Source organism: Macaca nemestrina, chromosome 17, assembly GCF_043159975.1.
Source record: "Macaca nemestrina isolate mMacNem1 chromosome 17, mMacNem.hap1, whole genome shotgun sequence".
Classification (NCBI taxonomy): domain Eukaryota; kingdom Metazoa; phylum Chordata; class Mammalia; order Primates; family Cercopithecidae; genus Macaca; species Macaca nemestrina.
In genome coordinates this window covers 10,591,789-10,614,023 of record NC_092141.1, presented here as the reverse complement: position 1 = coordinate 10,614,023, position 22,235 = coordinate 10,591,789, and the positions used below count along the sequence as shown (strand labels likewise).

General features: G+C 39.8%; 2 protein-coding genes across 2 annotated transcripts in view; both read left to right on the top strand.

Annotated features, from left to right (window-relative positions):
* LOC105473569 (myosin heavy chain 8) overlaps positions 1-14,338 on the top strand; it is a 31,563-nt gene extending 17,225 nt beyond the window's left edge. The window contains exons 21-39 of the mRNA XM_011727389.2: positions 395-650; positions 2,718-2,960; positions 3,052-3,228; positions 3,308-3,453; positions 3,540-3,630; positions 3,720-4,109; positions 4,521-4,647; positions 5,312-5,430; positions 5,558-5,754; positions 7,210-7,393; positions 7,478-7,643; positions 7,760-7,884; positions 8,774-9,082; positions 9,766-9,969; positions 11,417-11,542; positions 11,629-11,799; positions 11,984-12,088; positions 12,653-12,748; positions 14,057-14,338. Of these exons, the coding sequence (XP_011725691.1) occupies positions 395-650; positions 2,718-2,960; positions 3,052-3,228; positions 3,308-3,453; positions 3,540-3,630; positions 3,720-4,109; positions 4,521-4,647; positions 5,312-5,430; positions 5,558-5,754; positions 7,210-7,393; positions 7,478-7,643; positions 7,760-7,884; positions 8,774-9,082; positions 9,766-9,969; positions 11,417-11,542; positions 11,629-11,799; positions 11,984-12,088; positions 12,653-12,748; positions 14,057-14,206 (3,382 nt within the window). The 3' untranslated portion in view covers positions 14,207-14,338. The remainder of the gene's footprint in view (positions 1-394; positions 651-2,717; positions 2,961-3,051; positions 3,229-3,307; positions 3,454-3,539; positions 3,631-3,719; positions 4,110-4,520; positions 4,648-5,311; positions 5,431-5,557; positions 5,755-7,209; positions 7,394-7,477; positions 7,644-7,759; positions 7,885-8,773; positions 9,083-9,765; positions 9,970-11,416; positions 11,543-11,628; positions 11,800-11,983; positions 12,089-12,652; positions 12,749-14,056) is intronic.
* A 7,021-nt stretch (positions 14,339-21,359) lies between these two features.
* LOC105473722 (myosin heavy chain 13) overlaps positions 21,360-22,235 on the top strand; it is an 82,594-nt gene continuing 81,718 nt past the window's right edge. The window contains exon 1 of the mRNA XM_071082346.1: positions 21,360-21,486. The gene's annotated coding sequence lies outside the window, so the exon portion shown is untranslated. The remainder of the gene's footprint in view (positions 21,487-22,235) is intronic.

Below are 22,235 nucleotides of genomic sequence, written 5' to 3'. Positions count from 1 at the left end.
AATCAACATGCAATCGTCACGCCCACCTCAAATCACTAATACTGCCATGTGTCAAATGGCATGTGCTGATCTTACATTCAAAATATTCACCCCTAAAGGCACTTTCTTTGCTACTTTGATAGGGACTGAGAACACAGAAGATCTGCTCAATATGAACAGCACTCAATTAGCAAAGTGGTTATACTGAGGGCTACTGACCATGAGTGTGAGCGTGAGAATGTGTGTACACGTGTGTGTGTGTGTGTGTGTATGTAAAGCCAGAATATAATATATAGAGAATGTGACATATTTATTTGTGAGGGGCATTCATTAAAAGGGAAATCTGTGTGTGATAAGTAACAATAACATTGCCTCTAATGGATCAGTCTACACTGATATTTTCACGTCATCGCAGAGAAGCACTTTTCTGCATCCAGTATAATGTCCGTGCCTTCATGAACGTCAAGCACTGGCCCTGGATGAAACTATTCTTCAAGATTAAGCCTCTCCTCAAGAGTGCAGAGACAGAGAAAGAGATGGCCACCATGAAGGAAGAATTCCAGAAAACGAAAGATGAACTTGCCAAGTCAGAGGCAAAAAGGAAGGAGCTAGAGGAAAAAATGGTCACTCTCTTAAAAGAGAAAAATGACCTGCAACTCCAGGTTCAGTCTGTGAGTATTCCATATTCTGAATGCGTCATGTTACTGAAGCTTGTTTGAAATACACATATACTTTGGATTTATAAATGACCTCTACTTGAAAAAAAAATCTCAAGTTGCTGTTTTTAATACCTCATTTATCTTTCAATATTCTATAAGGAAGAAAAGCCACAATTATTTCCAAGTTACAACGGGAAAAGGAAAGATTGAAGAATTTGTTTAAATAATATCACAACATTTAACAGCCATGAAGGAAGTAGCTTAAAGCCAACCCCCACAAGTCTCAGACAAATATTTTACCCTTTTACCTGGGCTACTTTAGCCTAGCATTAAAAGTACAGCCCTATTTTCTAAACGCAAGTCTATGAGATGTATTTAAATTCAGACTTATTTCTCTCTGTATCTCCTTTCCCCAACCCCCAAGATTTAGCACAATAAGTCCCCATTATATTCCATTTAAATGTTTTTTAAAACTCAAGAACAAAACGAACACTGGGAAATTAAAAAATATTCCCCAGGCCAAATAACCTAATAAATTAGGGACTGGACTGATCTTTATTTAAATACTTTCATTAGTCACTTATAAAAACTTTATTGAGCTATATTATATAGTTTCTGAGAATTACACTTTCTCATATATTCTAAAATTCATTTTGATAATTATAGGAGGAGGAGAGAGGGCCACAAATGGGATGGACAAAGCAAATGTGGTGTAACTTAGCAACTGGTGAATCTAGGTTCATAACATATCACTGTTCATTCTATTTTTTTTTTCCTAACTGGACGTATGAGTTTGAAAATTTTCAAACTTTCAGGGGCTCAGCACAGACTTTCCACATTAACCAGATTTAGAAGGGAATAGGAAAACAAAACCAAACAAAAACACAAAAGTAGAAAGGGCTAAGAAGAGTTCATCGATCTTTCCTGAACTAAAACTGTCCTGGGCAGAAGAACCTCTAGCCTAGTCAATGGTACAATTCTCTGAAAATTATGTTGCAGTTTAAAGAACATTTCTGTTACACTGGGGAAATCTGAATATAGACTGTATATTAGATAATATTATTGTATCAGTGATAATATTTTCATTTGTAATAACAGCATTGTAGTTATATAGGAGAATGTTCATGTCCTTAGGAGCGACATGCTAAAATATCATATCTGCCATTTACTTTCAAATGATTTAGGAGAGTGTATATGTGTGTGTGCGCATGTGCATATATGTGTCTATGTGTGTGTTTAGAGAGAGAAAAAAACAGTAAAATGCTAAAAATGTGAGGATTTAGGTAAACGGTATATGGCAATTTATTGTATTATTCATACGGCTATTCTGTAAGTTTAACAGTTTTCAAAATAAAAGTTAGGGTAAAAGTTCCAAAAAATAAAATTCATCTTAAGACTAATGGGTAATTCTTTAAATGGAAATGGAAATTTTCAACAATTATAGCACTGTATGAACTATCAGGAAGGTTTTAGTATATTAAAAAATACTACATGGAAATGTATTTAAGTTATTTTTCTTCTTTTTCTTTTTTCAATACAGCCTAGCAATTAGTGGTTTGAGGGGGACAGGGAATGATCAAATCCAAAACTAACCAATTTAACTAAATCAAAATCTTTAAATATTACAGCTGAAAAGCTCTTGGCAATCATTTATTCGAAATATACATATGTGAATATATATAAATATATACATATATGAATATATATAAATATATACATATATGAATAAAAGGAATAAAGCAATTTGCCCAAAGTCATACATATGGAAGCAATATTGGGACAAGAACCCAGGCTTCCTTTTGCCTGATTTAGAGGTCTTTCCACTCTTCTACAAATTATTTTTTAAATAGACAATAGCTCCAATCCAGTAACTTTGCAAACTAGTTTGCTTCTAAAACTACAGTCTCACTTCCAATAAGCTGCATCTCTCCAGACTATGTAATAATGTTCGATTCAATTAAATTTATATTCATACTGAAACATTCAACAGACTTCAATAAAACACTATTATTTTTGTGCAAAAAAAACCAAGTTTCAAAATAAGTAACACTCTAAGTATCTGAATGAATCTCTCCATAGGAAGCAGATAGCTTGGCGGATGCAGAGGAAAGGTGTGAGCAACTGATTAAAAACAAAATCCAACTTGAGGCCAAAATCAAAGAGGTGACTGAGAGAGCTGAGGAGGAGGAAGAGATCAATGCTGAGCTGACAGCCAAGAAGAGGAAACTGGAGGATGAATGTTCAGAACTCAAGAAAGACATTGATGACCTTGAGCTGACACTGGCCAAGGTTGAGAAGGAGAAACATGCCACAGAGAACAAGGTAGCAATCATATTCTACAATACTGTATAGAGGTTCTGCCACCAACTAAATTGCTTTATAGGAGAAATAATCTCTTTCTTAACCTTTGTAGGTGAAAAATCTTACAGAAGAGATGGCGGGCCTGGATGAAACCATTGCAAAACTGTCCAAGGAGAAGAAGGCTCTCCAGGAGGCCCACCAGCAGACCCTGGATGACCTGCAGGCAGAGGAGGACAAAGTCAACACCCTGGCCAAAGCTAAAACCAAGCTAGAACAGCAAGTGGATGATGTAAGCACATTTTAAATATCCTTTTGAAAGATTTTTTTTAATATACTTTCAATTTTTACCATATTTACTTTCTTATTAGCTTGAAGGGTCTCTGGAACAAGAAAAGAAGCTTCGAATGGATCTAGAAAGAGCAAAGAGGAAACTGGAGGGTGACCTCAAATTGGCCCAAGAATCCACAATGGATATAGAAAATGACAAACAGCAACTTGATGAAAAGCTTAAAAAGTAGGAGCTTTTTAGAAAAAAACTTCTATGTGATATCATCTTTTAATTCATATGAGTATTAATACGTCTTGTTCTTCTGTCTAAAGGAAAGAATTTGAAATTAGCAATTTGATAAGCAAAATTGAAGACGAGCAAGCTGTAGAAATTCAACTACAGAAGAAAATCAAAGAGTTGCAGGTGAGTCATCTCACCTCCAGTTTTTCTGCACACCAAAAAAACACTGAAGTTGAGATGAGTTTATGTTTATGTGCTTCTTTCATTCCCAGGCCCGCATCGAGGAGCTGGAGGAAGAAATCGAGGCAGAGCGGGCCTCCCGAGCCAAGGCAGAGAAGCAGCGCTCTGACCTCTCCCGGGAACTGGAGGAGATCAGCGAGAGGCTGGAAGAAGCCGGTGGGGCCACTTCAGCCCAGATTGAGATGAACAAGAAGCGGGAGGCTGAGTTCCAGAAACTGCGCAGGGACCTGGAGGAGGCCACTCTGCAGCATGAAGCTATGGCGGCTGCACTTCGGAAAAAGCACGCAGACAGTGTGGCTGAGCTTGGGGAGCAGATTGACAACCTGCAGCGGGTCAAACAGAAGCTGGAGAAGGAGAAGAGTGAGCTGAAGATGGAGATTGATGACCTTAGCAGTAACGCAGAGGCCATTTCCAAAGCCAAGGTATCCAATACTGTCTCTAAATGAAGGTAATCATCTATAAGAACACCCACTGTTCTCTATCACTAAACATTGTTTGCAGGCATTTTTCAGGACTACTTAAATATTTTCTAACCTAATATATCCCATTCTATGGTATTTTTTTAATGCTGGTTATGATCTATTAAGATGATTTCAAAATCCACTTTAAGCAAGTGTCAATATCATTGGAATAAATGGTCTCCCACAATAACCAGTTTAGGCACATTACGCACTCACCATGACTAAATTCTTGTATGTTCCACAGAGTTAATGTCCTAACTTTCTACTCACACTTGACATGAATTTATTTACTCTACAAGTATTTTAAGAATCAAGTTTTAACTTTTTTTATTGCATTCAATGTCTCATCTTTCATTGCTACATATCCTGTAGGGGAACCTGGAAAAGATGTGCCGTGCTCTAGAAGACCAAGTGAGTGAGCTCAAGACCAAGGAAGAGGAGCAGCAGCGGCTGATCAATGACCTCACAGCGCAGAGAGCGCGTCTACAGACAGAAGCAGGCAAAGACATCCTCTCTGGGTCCCAAAACTATGGACCAAATAAAAAGGATTCTAGGGGTTCTAATAAACAGCAACATTCCCACTTTAGAGAAAGATAAACAAATGATCAGAGTTTGCTGAGAAGATCAAAAAGGAAAGAAAGCAAGACTGAGCAGACAAGTTTACTTACAACACTTTTATGGCAATGTTGCTTTTAGATCTCCGGTTCTAACCAGTTCTATAAAAATACTTAGAAGCAGATGATGTGTAGATTAAACACATCACACACAAACAGACACACACACATACAGACACACAGACACACACACACAGGTTGAGTATCCCTAATCTGAAAATCAAAAATCTGAAATGCTCCAAAAGTCAAAACTGAGGGCTGGCATGATGTCCAAATGAAATGCTCACTGCAGCATTTCAGATTTTAGATTTTCGGATTAGGGATGCTGAACTGGTAAGTGTAATGCTAATATTTTAAAATCAAACAAAAATCTGAAATCTGAAACACTTCTGGTCCCAAACATTTCAGGTAAGGAATATACAGCTTGTGTGTATATATATATACACACACACACATACATATATATATATATATGCATACATATAAATATAAAAGGTTTAGACTTATTTTTATGCCAGTAAAAAATTCCCTTACGTCTATTATTCCTAGGTGAATATTCTCGACAATTAGATGAGAAAGATGCTTTAGTCTCTCAACTTTCAAGGAGCAAGCAAGCGTCTACTCAGCAGATTGAAGAGCTGAAACGTCAACTAGAGGAAGAAACTAAAGTGAGTTTTGCCAAAGATTTTTTTGACTAACCAAATCTAAACCTGCCCAGTTAGGCTCTACTTGGGATGTGTACGTTGAATATCACTGAATACATGAATTTATGTCACTGAACTGCTACTTCTACAGGCCAAGAACGCCCTGGCGCACGCCCTGCAGTCCTCCCGCCATGACTGCGACCTGCTGCGGGAACAGTATGAGGAGGAGCAGGAAGGCAAAGCTGAACTGCAGAGGGCGCTGTCCAAGGCCAACAGTGAGGTTGCTCAGTGGAGGACCAAATACGAGACGGACGCCATTCAGCGCACAGAGGAGCTGGAGGAGGCCAAGTACGTGTTGTGAACTCTAGAAAAGGAACTCGCAGAAGCAGCTGTGATAGTTATGATGATGATAACATAAAAATAGCAAAAACTAACATTTATTGAGCGCATACTGTGTCAAGTATTTTATATATATATGCATATCAGCTTATTTATCTTCATAACAATATTACATTGGTATCATTATTCTAATCCCCATTTTACAGATGAGGAAGTTGAGGCTATACGATGTTAACCAACTAACCCAAAGGTATCTGCTTAATAAATGATACAGCTGGGTTTGGAGCCTGTCATTCTGATTCCACAGCCCACCTTTTTAAGCATTGAGTAGACGACATACCTCTTAAAACTCACGTTGGAGGCCACCAAACCATACATAATGTTTAGGGTTTGGCCTAAATAAAGTAAAGCCTTAGTCTGCATATAGACAAACGGAGACCTTCAAGTAGATCTCCTTGGGCATCAAGTCAAAGGTTTTTCTCTACCATAAGGATGTGTACTTGGCACACAACTGAAAATGAACTGAGAATGTAGAGAATTCAGGAGGGAAAAAAAAAAAAAACCTGCCTTTGTTTAAACTGCATGAATTGTCCTGATTTATCTATGAATTTCTTTCCCTGGAGAGACTGTCCAAATACAATGATTAGAAGAAACTGGCTGTTCTCTAGGGAAAAGAATACATAAAATGGAATGGAAAGTCTGAGAAAGCAAATGAATATGCTCAGTATATTTCTGGCCAGTAAAATATCTAGTTAACCTCAAATCCATATTGGAGTCAGAATGAATATATAAGTCAAACAACAAGATTGTCCTGGCTAATAATTTTCCACAGTCACACTCAATCAGAAGTCTTAAAAATCCTGAGTTACTTAGGTAGTAAGGCACATACAACGGCAGCACCAACAGCAGCCTCTAAGAATTCTATAATATTCCAAGGACTTGTTTCCAACTCTTCACCACTTTGGACCTTTCCAAACAGTTTACCAATCTAGAAAGCAGTTCTGGCTGCCACCATTTTGAAAATCATATGCTATTTGCCAGTATAGAAACAGGACTGTGGCCAGGCGCAGTGGCTCACACCTGTAATCCCAGCACTTTGGGAGGCCAAGGCAGGCGGATCACCTAAGGTCAGGAGTTCAAGACCAGCTTGGCCAACATATAGTAAAACCCTGTCTCTATTAAAAAAATAATAATAATACAAAAATTAGCTGGGCGTGGTGGTGCATGCCTGAAATCCCAGCTATTTGGGAAGCTGAAGCAGGAGAATCGCTTGAACCCGGGAGGTTGCAGTGAGCCGAGATGGCGCCACTGCACTCCAGCCTGGCGACAGAGCGAGACTCTGTCTCTTAAAAAAGAAACAAAAGAAAAGAAACAGGACTGTGAAAAGGGACCAAGGAGGTTATCACTTTGCTTCTTTTGCTTCTGGTCTTGGCCATTCTCCTGAGTGCCTGGCTAACTTTTCAGGAAGAAATTGGCCCAGCGCCTGCAAGAAGCGGAGGAACATGTAGAAGCTGTGAACGCCAAATGTGCTTCCCTTGAAAAGACAAAGCAGCGGCTCCAGAATGAAGTTGAAGACCTCATGCTTGATGTGGAAAGGTCTAATGCAGCCTGTGCAGCTCTTGATAAGAAGCAAAGGAACTTTGACAAGGTGGCCCAGACTGCTTAAACTTTAAGAGCGTTTTACTTGGTCTTCCTTTCTCCTTGGATCAACTCATGATTTACTGCTTTTCAGGTCCTATCAGAATGGAAACAGAAGTATGAGGAAACTCAGGCTGAACTTGAGGCCTCCCAGAAGGAGGCCTGTTCTCTTAGCACCGAGCTGTTCAAGGTGAAGAATGCCTACGAGGAATCCCTGGATCAACTCGAAACGCTAAGAAGAGAAAATAAGAACTTGCAACGTGAGTCCTCACAGTCTTCCCAGTCCTCACAGTCCTCCCTACCCCATATATCCCTGGGAGGACCTTGCCATGTTGCCATCTTTCTGACCATTTCTCTCCTGTCTGTTCAACCACAGAGGAGATTTCTGACCTCACTGAGCAGATTGCAGAGGGAGGAAAGCAAATTCACGAATTGGAGAAAATAAAGAAGCAAGTAGAACAAGAGAAATGTGAAATTCAGGCTGCTTTAGAGGAAGCAGAGGTACATATTACCTTGTATTATGTTATGGAAAAACAAAGACAAACATCAGTTAAAAAAAAAACAGAGTGGGGCTAGCGATAATTGAAACTTACAGGATCTTTAGGAAGGGCAACTTGGCAATAGTTATGAAAAATCCTTAAAAATGTAAATACTCTGACCCGTCAATTCTATTTCTAAGATTTTATCACCCAAAAAATGTCAACTGGAGTAAAACTTTAAGACAAAGATGTCCAATCTAAGAACAAAAGTAAGCAAATTACAGAACAGCCATATGATGAAATTTTATATAGCCACTAAATATGACTGTTTTGGAAAAATATTTTATGGAGACAGTATTTTAAAGACACAAATTTGCATATACAATATAATTTTGATTATGTAAAAATATATAGAAGTAGGAAAAAAGACTAGAAAAAAATATACCACATTAAAATCTTTATCTCTTGCTGGGGGAACAACAGTTAGTTTTTCCTTTGTTTTTATGTATTGCCCTCACATTATACAATGCACATTTATTATGTAATCAGAAAAAAATTAACATATTTTAAAACTGATAATTTCTAGACTCGGGGTTAGTATGTTCCACAAGAACATTTTCATTTCTAAAACAGATTGAGAGTTTATATTTACTATACATGAATTATATAATTTTATTAGTACTAATATGAATAATATTTGTATAGCACAAAGCGCCTTTATTGCAGAGCTGCTCTAAATAATCTGTCACTGAATAAACAAAATAATGATTTACCTAGAAGATTGCCAGAACTACTGTATTATACTTTGTAAAATTAGACAAACTGATATTGACAAGAGTTTGGCTCACAAGGGAATATACTCCAAATACTCAGGCTCTTCTCCATTATTAATTGACAACCATTTTGTTAAGGCATCTCTTGAACATGAAGAAGGAAAGATTCTGCGTATCCAGCTTGAGTTAAACCAAGTCAAGTCTGAAGTTGATAGAAAAATTGCAGAAAAAGATGAGGAAATTGACCAGCTGAAAAGAAACCACACTAGAGTCGTGGAGACCATGCAGAGCACGCTGGATGCAGAGATTAGAAGCAGAAATGATGCTCTGAGAGTCAAGAAGAAAATGGAAGGAGATCTGAATGAAATGGAAATCCAGCTGAATCATGCCAATCGCTTAGCTGCGGAGAGTTTAAGGAACTACAGGAACACCCAAGGAATCCTGAAGGTAAATGGGTCCACATTTGCCTCCCAGATGAAGCAGGGAAAGTACCTGTCTTCCATTTCCCAAACACCTTGCTAAACCATCCTTTTTTTCTCTTAACAAATTATACAGCTGACAGCACAAAGATAACTGAACTAAATACACATAGAACATATTATTTTTAAGAAAATGTTATGTAGAAGATCAAACAGATGCCTAGGCATTACAATATGATATGAAAGCAAGTGAACAGACTTGGGCACCAGACAGGCCTGAGGTTGAGTCTTAGTTTTGTCATTTACTAGCTGCCTGATTTTAAGCAAGTTATTTAACCTCTCAGAACCTCTTTTCCTTCTTCAAAATAAGAATGAAACTCCCCACCTCACCGAGTTACTGTGAAGATCAAATGAAATAACAGATGCCAAGTCCTGGAGAGAGCATCTGGAAACTGCTCCACAAATGACAGACATTAGTGACTCACACATGACACAATAACCAGTTAATGGCAGAAACAGAACAACAATCTGTGTCTCCTGATAATTCTCTCTCACCCTAAACAAATGACCTAACCATACTCAGATGCAGTCAAACGACAGGCAGAGGTCATCTTCTGTTCCTGGCGCCAGTACAATCTCCCAGTTCATCTCCTGGGATCTTCAAATCCCCTTCAGAACACCTAAAGCCTTTTTCTGTTTTTCACTTAACAGGAAACCCAGCTCCACCTAGATGATGCTCTCCGGGGCCAAGAAGACCTGAAGGAACAGCTGGCAATCATAGAGCGCAGGGCCAACCTGCTGCAGGCTGAGATCGAGGAGCTGCGGGCCACTCTGGAGCAGACAGAGAGGAGCAGGAAAATCGCAGAACAAGAACTCCTGGATGCCAGTGAGCGTGTCCAGCTCCTGCACACCCAGGTGAGACCCTCACATCAAACAAATGCTGGTGTACTGGCAGGGGGATGCATTAGAATTATAGCATGAAAGTACTCCATTTGTATAAATATGTGTACCAGCTCCTCCACACCCAGGTGAGACCCTCACATCAAACAAATGCTGGTGTACTGGCAGGGTGATGCATTAGAATTATAGCATGAAAGTACTCCATTTGTATAAATATGTGTATGTAAACAAGGATGGGGGATATGCTCAAAAATACTCATTGCCATTATCTTAGAGTAATTAGATTATGGGTGATTTTTTTTGTTTTTTGGTGTGTGTTCCTGTTTCCTTCTTGGGGTTTCTATGCCCCCTCCCCAAAAAAGCTATTACTTTTTTATTTAAAAATAAGGGTTGGCTATTTAGATTATTTTGGAAACCATGAGGTAGAATAATACTGGGTAAAGACACCTGCTACCTCCAAAATCTGAAAATGTTCCATGCAGTGTTTCTCATCGGTAGCACTTAAGCATTTAGCACTGCTGTGTTCACTGTCCCCATGCCTTACAGCACATTTAGCATTCCTGACTTGCCCAGGCATTAAATGCAGTAGCACCCCCTAGTCATTTTGACAACCAAAAATATCTGCCCCTAAACATTTTCAAATACCCATTGAGACAATATTGCTTCTCTCTGAGAAACACTGAGTTGAAATCTTAAGAATATGTTTTCAGAAGACAAAATTCAGTGCTCTCCAAGGGAACAAATCATGAAAATTCAGAGAGAATAGATTCTACTAAGCAAGAAATTCTCAGTGCCTGCCACTCACAAAACGAATGTATCCTTTTCTATTTCCAACCTTCCAGAGAGAGAGTAAGTAGTGATGTCTGACTGAAATATAATTAAAAGAACTAGGGGGCCGGGCGCGGTGGCTCAAGCCTGTAATCCCAGCACTTTGGGAGGCCGAGACGGGCGGATCACGAGGTCAGGAGATCGAGACCATCCTGGCTAACACGGTGAAACCCCATCTCTACTAAAAAAAAATGCAAAAAGCTAGCCGGGCGAGGTGGCGGGCGCCTGTAGTCCCAGCTACTCGGGAGGCTGAGGCAGGAGAACAGCGTGAACCCGGGAGGCGGAACTGCAGTGAGCTGAGATCCGGCCACTGCACTCCAGCCTGGGCGACAGAGCGAGACTCCGTCTCAAAAAAAAAAAAAAAAAAAAAAAAAGAACAATTAACTAATGTATGCCAATAAAGGCATTCTCAAACCTCAGAGGTCCTTATGCATAAATCAGATGGACACTGGGGAAGTTGGGGGAAAGGAGTTCCTACCTTGCAAATAATTAACATTTGCCACTGAACAAATAATTAAAGTTTAGTGAAATGTTGCCAACAGATCCCCTGCATGAACCAACAAGTAAGACACCTGTAAAATCCCAAGAGGGCAAATGACAAATTTTGTAAATTTCCACTGACTACTTTTAACAGAATACCAGCCTCATCAACACCAAGAAGAAATTAGAAAATGACGTTTCTCAACTCCAAAGTGAAGTGGAGGAAGTAATCCAAGAATCACGCAATGCAGAAGAGAAAGCCAAGAAGGCCATCACTGATGTAAGATGCACATTTGTCTTACTGACATGCATATGCTACCTGCTATCATCAAGTTTCATTACTTTATTAATTTATTTCCTAAATAGGCTGCCATGATGGCTGAGGAGCTGAAGAAGGAACAGGACACCAGCGCCCACCTGGAGCGGATGAAGAAGAACCTGGAGCAGACGGTGAAGGACCTGCAGCACCGTCTGGATGAGGCCGAGCAGCTGGCACTGAAGGGTGGGAAGAAGCAGATCCAGAAACTGGAGGCCAGGGTGGGTGTCTCAATCTCTCTAAATCTGGGAAGGGAAAAAGGGCATGCTCTCTACCCTTCTCTCTTCCTACACAAGACTCCCATCCTGTCCTGGAGCTGGGAACACCCACCCCATGCCTTCAGTAGGTCTTGGGCTAATTAATATCCCCCAAGACTGACTGCGTAAGTATTTTTCTTGGCTACAGGTACGTGAGCTTGAAGGAGAGGTTGAAAATGAACAGAAACGTAATGCAGAGGCTGTTAAAGGTCTACGGAAACATGAGCGACGAGTAAAAGAACTCACCTACCAGGTGAAGGGAATAGCCTTCCAGAATATCCGGTCTTCCTGCCCAGAAGGAAATTGAAAACCTTATGACTATTTATTTATATGCCACTCACAAACAAATATGCATTAACTTGGTACATATAAGGCGTAAAGACAGTTGCTTATCACAGACCTATACTAAAACTTAGGGAGGCCTTCAGATTTCTAAAGTTTAGAAAATAGCATGAGAGTAAAGAACACAGATTTTAAAGACAGATAAACTGGGTATTAGTCCTAGTCCGGCCTCTCTTGCTTGTTGAACTTAATACTCTAAACCTCAGTTTCTTCACCTGTAAAATAGGGATAACAGCATCTATTTTCCAGGATAGGGAGGTAAGGATTAGAGAAGATGTGTGCAATTCTCTAATACAGGGCCTGCACACTGGAAACATTTGACAAGAGTGCTACTGTTAATTTTATGAAGAAAATCGCAGAGTTGATCAGGTTTACCCTAGGCCCACCTGCTATCATGCCAAATGATTTTATTTTAGTACCCAGAGTAGCCTAATTTCTTTGGAATGAATGCAGATGATTTTTTTCAAACTTTCAGACTGAAGAAGATCGCAAGAATGTTCTCAGGCTGCAGGACTTGGTAGATAAATTACAGGCGAAGGTGAAATCATACAAGAGACTAGCTGAGGAGGCTGTAAGTATCTTTAAGCCCTTGAGGAAAGAAGGAAATTTCTTTTGCCATAGAAAATGTTTTAAAAGAATCCATCAATAAGAAAGAAGATGCAATGAAAGTGAAAATCTGCCACTCATATTTTAAGAGGGAAGATTTTTAAATATGAATTTGTCCCCCCCCAATCCAAATTACAGAACAAGATTTCAAAAGGAGATTTTTTTTTTTTTTTTAAATTTGAGACAGAGACTCTCTGTGTCACCCAGGTTGGAGTGCAGTGGCATGATCTTGGCTCACTGCAACCTCTGCCTCCCAACCTCAAGCGATTCTTATGCCTCAGCCTCTCCAGTAGCTGGGACGACAGGCGTGCGCCACCACACCTACCTGGTTTTTGTATTTTCAGTAGAGATGGGGCTTGACCATGTTGGCCAGGCTGGTCTCGAACTCCTGGCCTCAAGTGATCCGCCCACCTTGGCCTCCCAAAGTGCTGGGATTACAGGCATGAACCACCACACCCAGCCAAGATATTTATATTATTAAGCAATTTGTAAGCATTGAGGGGGGCAAGTTCCAAACGGCTCACTTACTTGATAGCTGCAAATGATATACAGTAGGAATTCTAATTAATACCATCATAAATATTCCTCTCCCTCTAGACATAGAAAAAATCAAGTTCTCAAAAGCCAAACATCAATCTTTTACCCCACCTGACTTCTTCACTCCCTGCTAGTGTCATCAGTGGGGGCTCTTGTCCCCACATTTGCTGTAGCTACTGTAAGAATATGTTAGAAGATTCTTTACCCATACTCTTCCTGGTTATCCCTCCACTCTTCCAGACACATGTGATAGGTAGGAAGTAAATAGGAAGGAAGAAAAGGAAAGAAAAAAGGGAGAGGCATAAATGGTAATGAGTCAAATAACAGAGAAGACTTTCTTCCTAGTCCTACCTTTTCCCTTTCTTTATATAGTAGAATGAAAACATATGGCAAAAATACATAGTAAGTGATATTTCCTCAAGTTATAGTTTGGCCTTGCATTTACTTACTGATGTCTATAAGGGTACATAGATCTCTTCCTCCTTTCCACAGACCATACATCATAAAAGTAGGTATGGGCTTTATATTAGGCTGTCTCCTGCACTTCAAAACTCTCCTTTCGTTCTTTAAAGTAAAAATTACAGTTGAAAGTAATAAACTCTGTCTAGATGTGAAGTCGGATATGCTAAATAGACCATAAGAAGGAAATACCTGATTTGAGGAACTCATCCTGTCTGGTGATAAGTGCAATGAGAACCACACAGTCTAATTCTCACAATTTTATCTCTATTCTTAGGAGGAACAATCCAATGCTAATCTATCTAAATTCCGCAAACTCCAGCACGAGTTGGAGGAGGCCGAGGAACGGGCTGACATTGCTGAGTCCCAGGTCAACAAATTGCGAGTGAAGAGCCGAGAGGTTCACACAAAAATCAGTGCAGAGTAAACACACCTGCCTGATGCTATCAAGTGGCTGAAGAAAGGCACAAAATGCGCTATTTTTGGTCACTTGCTTTATGATGTTTATTTTCCTCTTAAAGCTGAATAAATAAAAACTACAGTAAATGTATACATTAAACCGGACTTTCATTTTTTCACTTGCAAAGCTATTTATGCTCACAGTTCTCACCTAGCTATTAATATCTTAATATTATATATGGCTTTGCAGAGTATTCAATATTTTATGCCTTCAGCACCACCCGACAGTCCCTTTCCCACCTCTTCACCCCCCCAACACACACACAAATACCTTTTGCTGAGCTTGTCGTTATTATATCTCTCTAGATTGCTACAAATTACTAAGAAAAACACTCCCTGAGGCTGCCCTCCGTATGGGGCCATTCATTTACTCCACAAACAGATATTGAGCATCTACTATGTGCATCAATATGATAAATCAATAAATAGTGCCAGGCACTGTTTCAGTTCTGTGGGTACGGCAGTGAACAAAATATAGTTCCTGCTCGCTAGGAGCTTATATTCCACAAGGAAAGAAAAGCAATAAATAAATTCATAACTATGTAATGAGCCAGATGACGAGCACTAATGGGAAATTAAAAAGTAAGAGAGACGTATTTACTATTTCATAGAGAGTAGTCAAGGAAGGCGTCTCTGGTAAGAAGACATTTGAACAGTGACCCAAAGGAGGTAAGAGAGTAAACCAAGTGAGTATGTGGGTGCACAGCACATCCAGGCAGAGAACAACAGAAAATGCAAAGGCCTTAAGGCAAGGGAAGGTAGGGAATGTTAGAGGGGCAGGGAGGAGGCCAAGCAGGGCAGGAAGAGAATGAGCAAGATGAGACAGTTAAGGCATAAGAGAGGAACCAAGAGGCCAGATCATATAGGACCCCTTGGCCACTCGAAGGACTTTTGCCTTTATTCAGGGTGAAGTGGGAAAGCTTTGGAGGATTTTGAGCGGGGTGATATTAACATACATTTTAAAAGAATCACTCTGGCTGCTGTGTTGAGAATAAACTAAGGGAGCAAAGATAGACACTGGGAAACTAGTTAGGAGCCTACTGAAAAATAAAGGATAAAAGATGACAGTGGCAATTGGGTGCGGTGGTTCACGCCTGGAATCCTAACACTTTCGGAGGTCGAAGTGGGCAGATCACTCGAGCTCAAGAGTTCGAGACCAGCCTGAGCAACATGGCAAAACCCCATCTCTACTAAAAATAGAAAAAAATTAGCAGGGCATAGTGGCATATGCCTGTAGTCCCAGCTACTGGGGAGGCTGAGGCAGGAGAATCACCTGAGCCCGGAAGTCAAGGCTGCAATAAACCAAGATCGCAACACTGCACTCCAGCCTGGGAGACAGAGTGAGACCCCGTCTCAAAACAAAAACCAAAAACAAACAAACAAAAAAAAACTAACAACAACAATAAAAACCTTGACAGTGGCTTAGGGCAGAAAAATAACATCGGGAGACAAAGAGAAGTGGATGGATTCCAGATTTATTGAAGGTAGCTAGCGTACATAGTATTGTCAGATAGATTGGATGAGGGACAGAGTGAAAGAATGAACTTATGAAACAGGGACAGAAAATAAAACAAAAAAATAAAAAGGTTTGATGGAGTAGAACGGACGTGTTTGGCCTCCAGAAAGAGGAAGCAGCAGAGCAAAAATGCAATCTGGACAAAGACTGTACTTTATGCACTCCTTCCACCTTCTAACATTTACTCTCCCCCAACCTCTAAACCCCTATCGGCCTCAATCTTTTACAGTATAAATTGTGTAGACCACAATCTCAAGTGTGTCTAATAACAAAAGTTTAAAACAAAAAAGGAAAAAAAATTTAAATAATCTCCAAAAACAAAATTTTGGATCAAAGAGGAAATCAAAACTATAATCATAAGAACATCTAGAAAGAAACAAAAGAAGAAATCTTTGTGACCTTGGCTTAGGCAAAGATGTCTTAGATATGACACCAAACATACAGGCCACAAAAGAAAAAATTGATCAATTGTACATCATCAAAATTTAAAGCTTCTGCTCTTTGAAAAACACTGTTATAAAGAGAATGAAAAGACAAGTCACAGACTGAAAGTATTTACAACTTATATCCCTGACAAAAGATTTATATTAAGAATATATAAACAAATCTAAAAATCCAGTGAAAAGAAAACAACCTAATACTTCAAAAGGCAAAAGGTTTGGACAAACATTTCACTAAACATACAGATGATAAAAAGGCATCTGAAAAAACATTCAACATCAGAGTCATGAGAAAAATATCAATAAAAAACAGTAAGTTACTGCAACACATTTACTACAATGACTAAAAGACCAAAGTGTTGGCCAAGAGTCATAATGTAAAATGTTACAATGACTTAGGAAAACAGTTTGGCAACTTCTTAAAAAGTTAACAAATTATCTATATGATCTAGTCATTCTCTTCCCAGGTATTTACCAAAGAGAAATTAAAGCATATGTCCAAATGAAAACTTGTACACAAATGTTTATGGCACATTTATTTGTAATAGGAGCAAAAACCAAAAAGAAGAACCAAAATATCCATCAACGAATGGGTAAACAAATTATGGTATATCCATACAACAAAATACTACTCAGCAATAAAAAGAAACTATTAACACAAAAAAGAATGAATCTCAAGATAATTATGTTGACTGAAAGCAGGAGCCCTCCAAAAAGTACATACTATATGATTCTATTTATATAAAATTCTAGAAAATGAAAACTATAGTGATAGAAAGTGGACCAGCAGTTGGCTAGTGATGCAGAGGGAGGGTTTGTAGGGGGCACAAAGAAAGAGTGGCGGGGATTACAAGGGAGCAGGAGGAAATTTGGAGGGTCAATGAACATGTTCATTATCTTGATTGAGATGATTGTTTCACAGGCATCTAAACATGTCAAAACCTATCAAATTGTGCACTTTAAGTATGTGCGGTTTTAAATGTCAATTATACCTCCATAAATTTAAAATTCTGCATTAGGGGAAATACCACAATTACAGTACTCTGGGAAAATAACTAGTAATTAGAATACTATATGTCAAACTTTAAAGCCAGAGTTATACCTTTTCACAGAAATTGCATTAAGCCTGTTTATCAGTTTGTTGACATATTTACTATGTTGAGTCTTCCAATTCTTGACTACAGTCTGTTTCATTTATTTAGATCTTCTCTAATTTCTTTCATCAGTGTTTGGTAGTTTTCAGCATACAAGCCCTATACACATTTTGTTCGATGTATGTCTAATTTTTTTCTTTTTTTTAAGTGACTATAAATGGTATATTTCTAATTTTGCTGTCTACATGTTCACTGCTAGCATACAGAAAAACAATTGATTTTTTCCTATGTTTATCCTGTATCTTCAAACCTTACTGAACTCTCTTATTAGTTCTGAAGTTTTTTGTAGATTCCTTGAGATTTTCCACATAGAAAATCATGCCATCTGGAAAAGCAATGATTTAAAGCAAATCTAAATTAAAATGAGGTCCAAAATTTCAGAGTAAATTGTGAACTAGGGTTTGATTTTCAAAATAAAACCAAAAATATTGAAATGTATTTATTTTCTGTTGTATTTCTTTTTTTTTTTTTTTTTTTATGCAGTCTCGCTCTGTTGCCAGGCTGGAGTGCAGTGGCACAACCTCAGCTCACTGCAACCTCCACCTCCTGGGTTCAAGTGATTCTCCTGCCTCAGCCTCCTGAGTAGCTGGGACTACAGGCATGCACCACCATGCCCAGCTATTTTTTGTATTTTTAGTAGAGATGGGGTTTCACCATGTTAGCCAGGATGGTCTCGATCTCTTGAGCTCATGATCCGCCTGCCTCAGCCTCCCAAAGTGCTGGGATTACAGACATGAGCCACCATACCCGGCCTTCTGTTGTATTTCTTAAGATTAGGTCACAATTGCACCTCTGCTATTCTTAGAACAAAGAACAAATAAATGTTGCAGTTGGGATGAAAGGGACAGATTTCTCACAGTCATATGTGATAACATAATATGACATCCTTTAAGTTTTGCAATGCAATAATAAAGCACATCCTTTTTCACAAAAATGCAGGACTTCTTCAATATTTTTAAGACCCTTCCTAATCCTTTGATCCTGAATTCATTCTCGTGAAACATCTATTGGGTCATCATTTTTGTCCATTTTCAGTTCTTCAGTTGTTAACTAGTTCAACACTGTTGAATCCACACTGGTCAATGGCTTTGCAAAATTCAAGCCAATTTCTTTTACTACTTTCATTAACTTCACTAAATTCTGCAAATGTTGTTGCAAGATTTCTCATTTTACTTTGCATTCAACTTAAATTGATTGTTGCATATTTACAACATCTAATGATCAATAAGATCATTAGTGAATACATTTTGTTTTCCTATGCAATATCATTACTGCAAAGGCTCCAATAACAGGGACTCCACTATTGCAAACTGAAAACCATCTTTAGGCTTTGCCCAGAAATTCTATTCTATAAATTTAATAATTAAAGATATGCATAAGCATTTATGTACACACATATTTACCAGAATGTTTTAAAAGAACAGAAATTTAGAGCATCCTAAATGCCCAATAATAGAAAATTTGTCATATGAATTATGTTATCTTCAAAGCATGGTACACTATGTAACTATTAAAAATCATAATCCAAAAGAATAGTTAATATCATGAGAAAAATTGTCAAATATGTTCCAAAAGCAGAATACAAAACAGTGCTTGCAGACTGATATCTCAATTGTGTATGTATTTAAGAATACATAAAAATTGGCCAGGTGCGGTAGCACACACCTGTAATCCCAGCACCTTGGGAGGCCGAGGTGGGCGGATCATGAGGTCAAGAGATTGATGAGATTGATACCATCCTGGCCAACATGGTGAAACCCCATTTCTACTAAAAAATACAAAAGTTAGCTGATGGTGGTGTGGTGGTGCGCGCCTGTAGTCCCAGCTACAGGGGAGGCTGAGGCAGAAGAAACACTTGAACCCAGAAGGCAGAGGTTGCAGTGAGCCAAGATCACGCCATTGCACTCCAGCCTAGCGACAGAGTGAGACTCCGTCTCAAACAAGAATACCTAAAAACATGGAAAAAATGTGAAATTGAAAAATTTACATAGAGATGACTTCCATGCTAAAATTTTAGGCACGACTTAAAATTTTCCTTCAGTATGTTTGATTATATTTTTCAATGTGTGTACTATTTTTGGAATTCTTTTAAAGGCTCATGTTTTTAAACTAAATAAAAGTAACCTGCCCCTTAAGATTTCATATCCACTTCTCATCAAAGACATGGATACAACTGACAACAGTAAGGTGAAGAGAGGGTCATCTGATGGATGAGACTATTAGCACAGCTGCTAAAAGCTGTTGCCTGTCATCCAAGCTCTCTGTAAGGATTAACATTCCAGGACTGACACAGAGCAGCTGTCAGTAAGCAAACTTAAATTCTGCCTCCTGGCTGCGGCAGAGGTTTGGGCACATGTTCCACATATCAGTGTCCCTGGGAACCTTCACCGCAGACTCCAACGGTCACATTTTCCAAAGCGAGAAGCTGAAGAATCAGCCGTGGGCAGATGGAAAGAACCTTGCTTAAGGATGGAATTTGCCAGCCTGATTCCTCCCTCCTGGTTTCAAGGGTCACTAAGATGCTGCTTCCGGAGGCCGCAAGGAAAAAGAAAGCCTCTCCATGGTGAAGGAGGAAAACATTTCCCCTGGGGAACGCACCCAAAACAGAGCTTCTCTTCGATTTCAATAGCCTGACCTTCACAAGAGGGCAGACTATTTTCTCAGCTCCTCACAGAAACTATGGCTTGTGGCTTGCTTGGGGAAACTGAGGTACAGAGCAACGTGAAGGCTCAAATGATGAGAAATTATGTTTAAAACATAGATGGGAAAGGTAGTACTTTCTGAGCAACAAAATCATCACTTTTTCCACGATTTGGAAAAATAATTCAATTGGTACCCACAGATTTGAGTATCTGAACTTGACTTTATATAAGAATATATGTGTGGCCGGGCGCGGTGGCTCACGCCTGTAATCCCAGCACTTTGGGAAGATGAGGCGGGCGGATCACCTGAGGTCAGGAGTTTGAGACCAGCCTGGCTAACATGGCGAAATCCCGTCTCTACTAAAAGTACAAAAATTAGCCGGGCGTGGTGGCGGGTGCCTGTGACCTCAGCTACTCAGGAGGCTGAGGCAGCAGAATCACTTGAACCCGGGAGGTGGAGGTTGCAGTGAACGAGATGGTGCCACAGCATGCCAGCCTGGTGACAAGAGTGCTACTCCGTCTCAAAAAAAAAAAAAAAAAAAGAATATGTATGTGTACAACATAATAATATGGCTATGCATGCACTGAAAAATTTCAAATGGGCTTTGGTGACAAGAATTTTAAATTTTCTGTCTGGCCCAGTCAGCCATGGGACTTACCCTCAAATGCCCTCTCCACACTCAATTTCATACCCTCCCCACTACACAGCCCTTCACGGATCTACTGTCTGGAATTGCACAGCGCAAATAAATCGCCGGGAAGAACAAGGTCCTGCTCACTCGCAAACTCTCAAATGCACACTTACTGGCCAGGTCCTAGTGTGGCCTCCAGGGCTGCCCCAGCCTTGGCGAGAGTCACCTCTGGCCTTTCCTTCCCGCAGACTGACCCCTCCCATGATGCCCCGGGACGCACCGGAAGTGACTCTCCTCCTCTCTGGACGATTGAAAACATCGTTTCTCTCCTGTAGTACTGGGGTGTCTCCTTCAAAGCACACTGCTGCTGCCTCCTTTTGCTTCTTCTTTTTTTTTTTTTTTTTTTTTTTTTTTTGAGACAGTTTCGCTCTTGTTGCCCAGGCTGGAGTGCAATGGTGCGATCTCGACTCACCGCAACCTCCGCCTTCCGATTTAAGCTGGGATTACAGGCATGCGCTACCACGCCCGGCTAATTTTTGTATTTTTAGTAGAGGCGGCGTTTCTCCATGTTGGTCGGCTGGTCTCGATCTCCCTGCCTCAGGTGATCCGCCCGCCTCAGCCTCCCAAAGTGCTGGATTACAGGCGTGAGCCCCCGCGCCCGGCCCACTGCTGCGGTCTTTTGACGCGTTATCAGCGCTTTGACCCACTCCCTCCCTCCCCACAACTGGATCACAGTTGCTGAGAAAACAGACTTTCTCTTCAGTTCCTGGAAAAATGTATTCATTAGCCTTTGTTGAATGAAGAGCAGACATTCAATAAATTTCGTTGGACAGAATGAACCAGTATTGAGTAGAAAAAGAGCAGGTAAGATCCAACGCTCAGCACAGAAAAAGGAGGAACAAAACTGCGTTTGTAACAACAGCTGACATTTGAAACCCGAAGTCCTTACCTTAATTTCCAAGACTCTAAACCATCTGCTCTTGCCTACCTCTGCCACTACATTACCTACTGCTGGTTCACTCTGCCCCACTGGCCCACCATCTCCCAGAGCGTATGCATTTGTTTCCTCTGCCTGAAATACTGTCGCCCTTTGATATTTTCACGGCTTATTCATTCACTTCACTAGGTGTCTGCTCAAATATCGCCTCTTCAGAGAAACTTTCCCTGTTCAATCTGTTTAGACCTCACACAGCCACTGTTTCCTTATCCTGCTTTTCTTTCTTTCAGAGCGTTTATCATTAATTGATATATCTGTTTGTGACTTTGTTTATTTTGTTCTTCAGTAATTAAATTCCTCCCAGCATATAGTAAGCTTTCAGTGAATATTTAATGAATGAATGCATGTTCACCATGTTGCTTGCTCTCTGCAAAGCCCTGTGTATGTATTACAGCTTTGCAATTAACAGTTCCAGGTGGGAATTTCATCATCATTCTAGCTTGGATCATTCTAGGAGATGTCAAACTGATTCCATCTATCCTTGTCTTGGTCAGGCTTGTCTTGTCAGGAGGTTGCAGTAAGCCGAGATCACGCCATTGCACTCCAGCCTAGCGACAGAGTGAGATTCTGTCTCAAACAAACAAAAAAGAGTACATAAAACACAGAAAATGTGAAA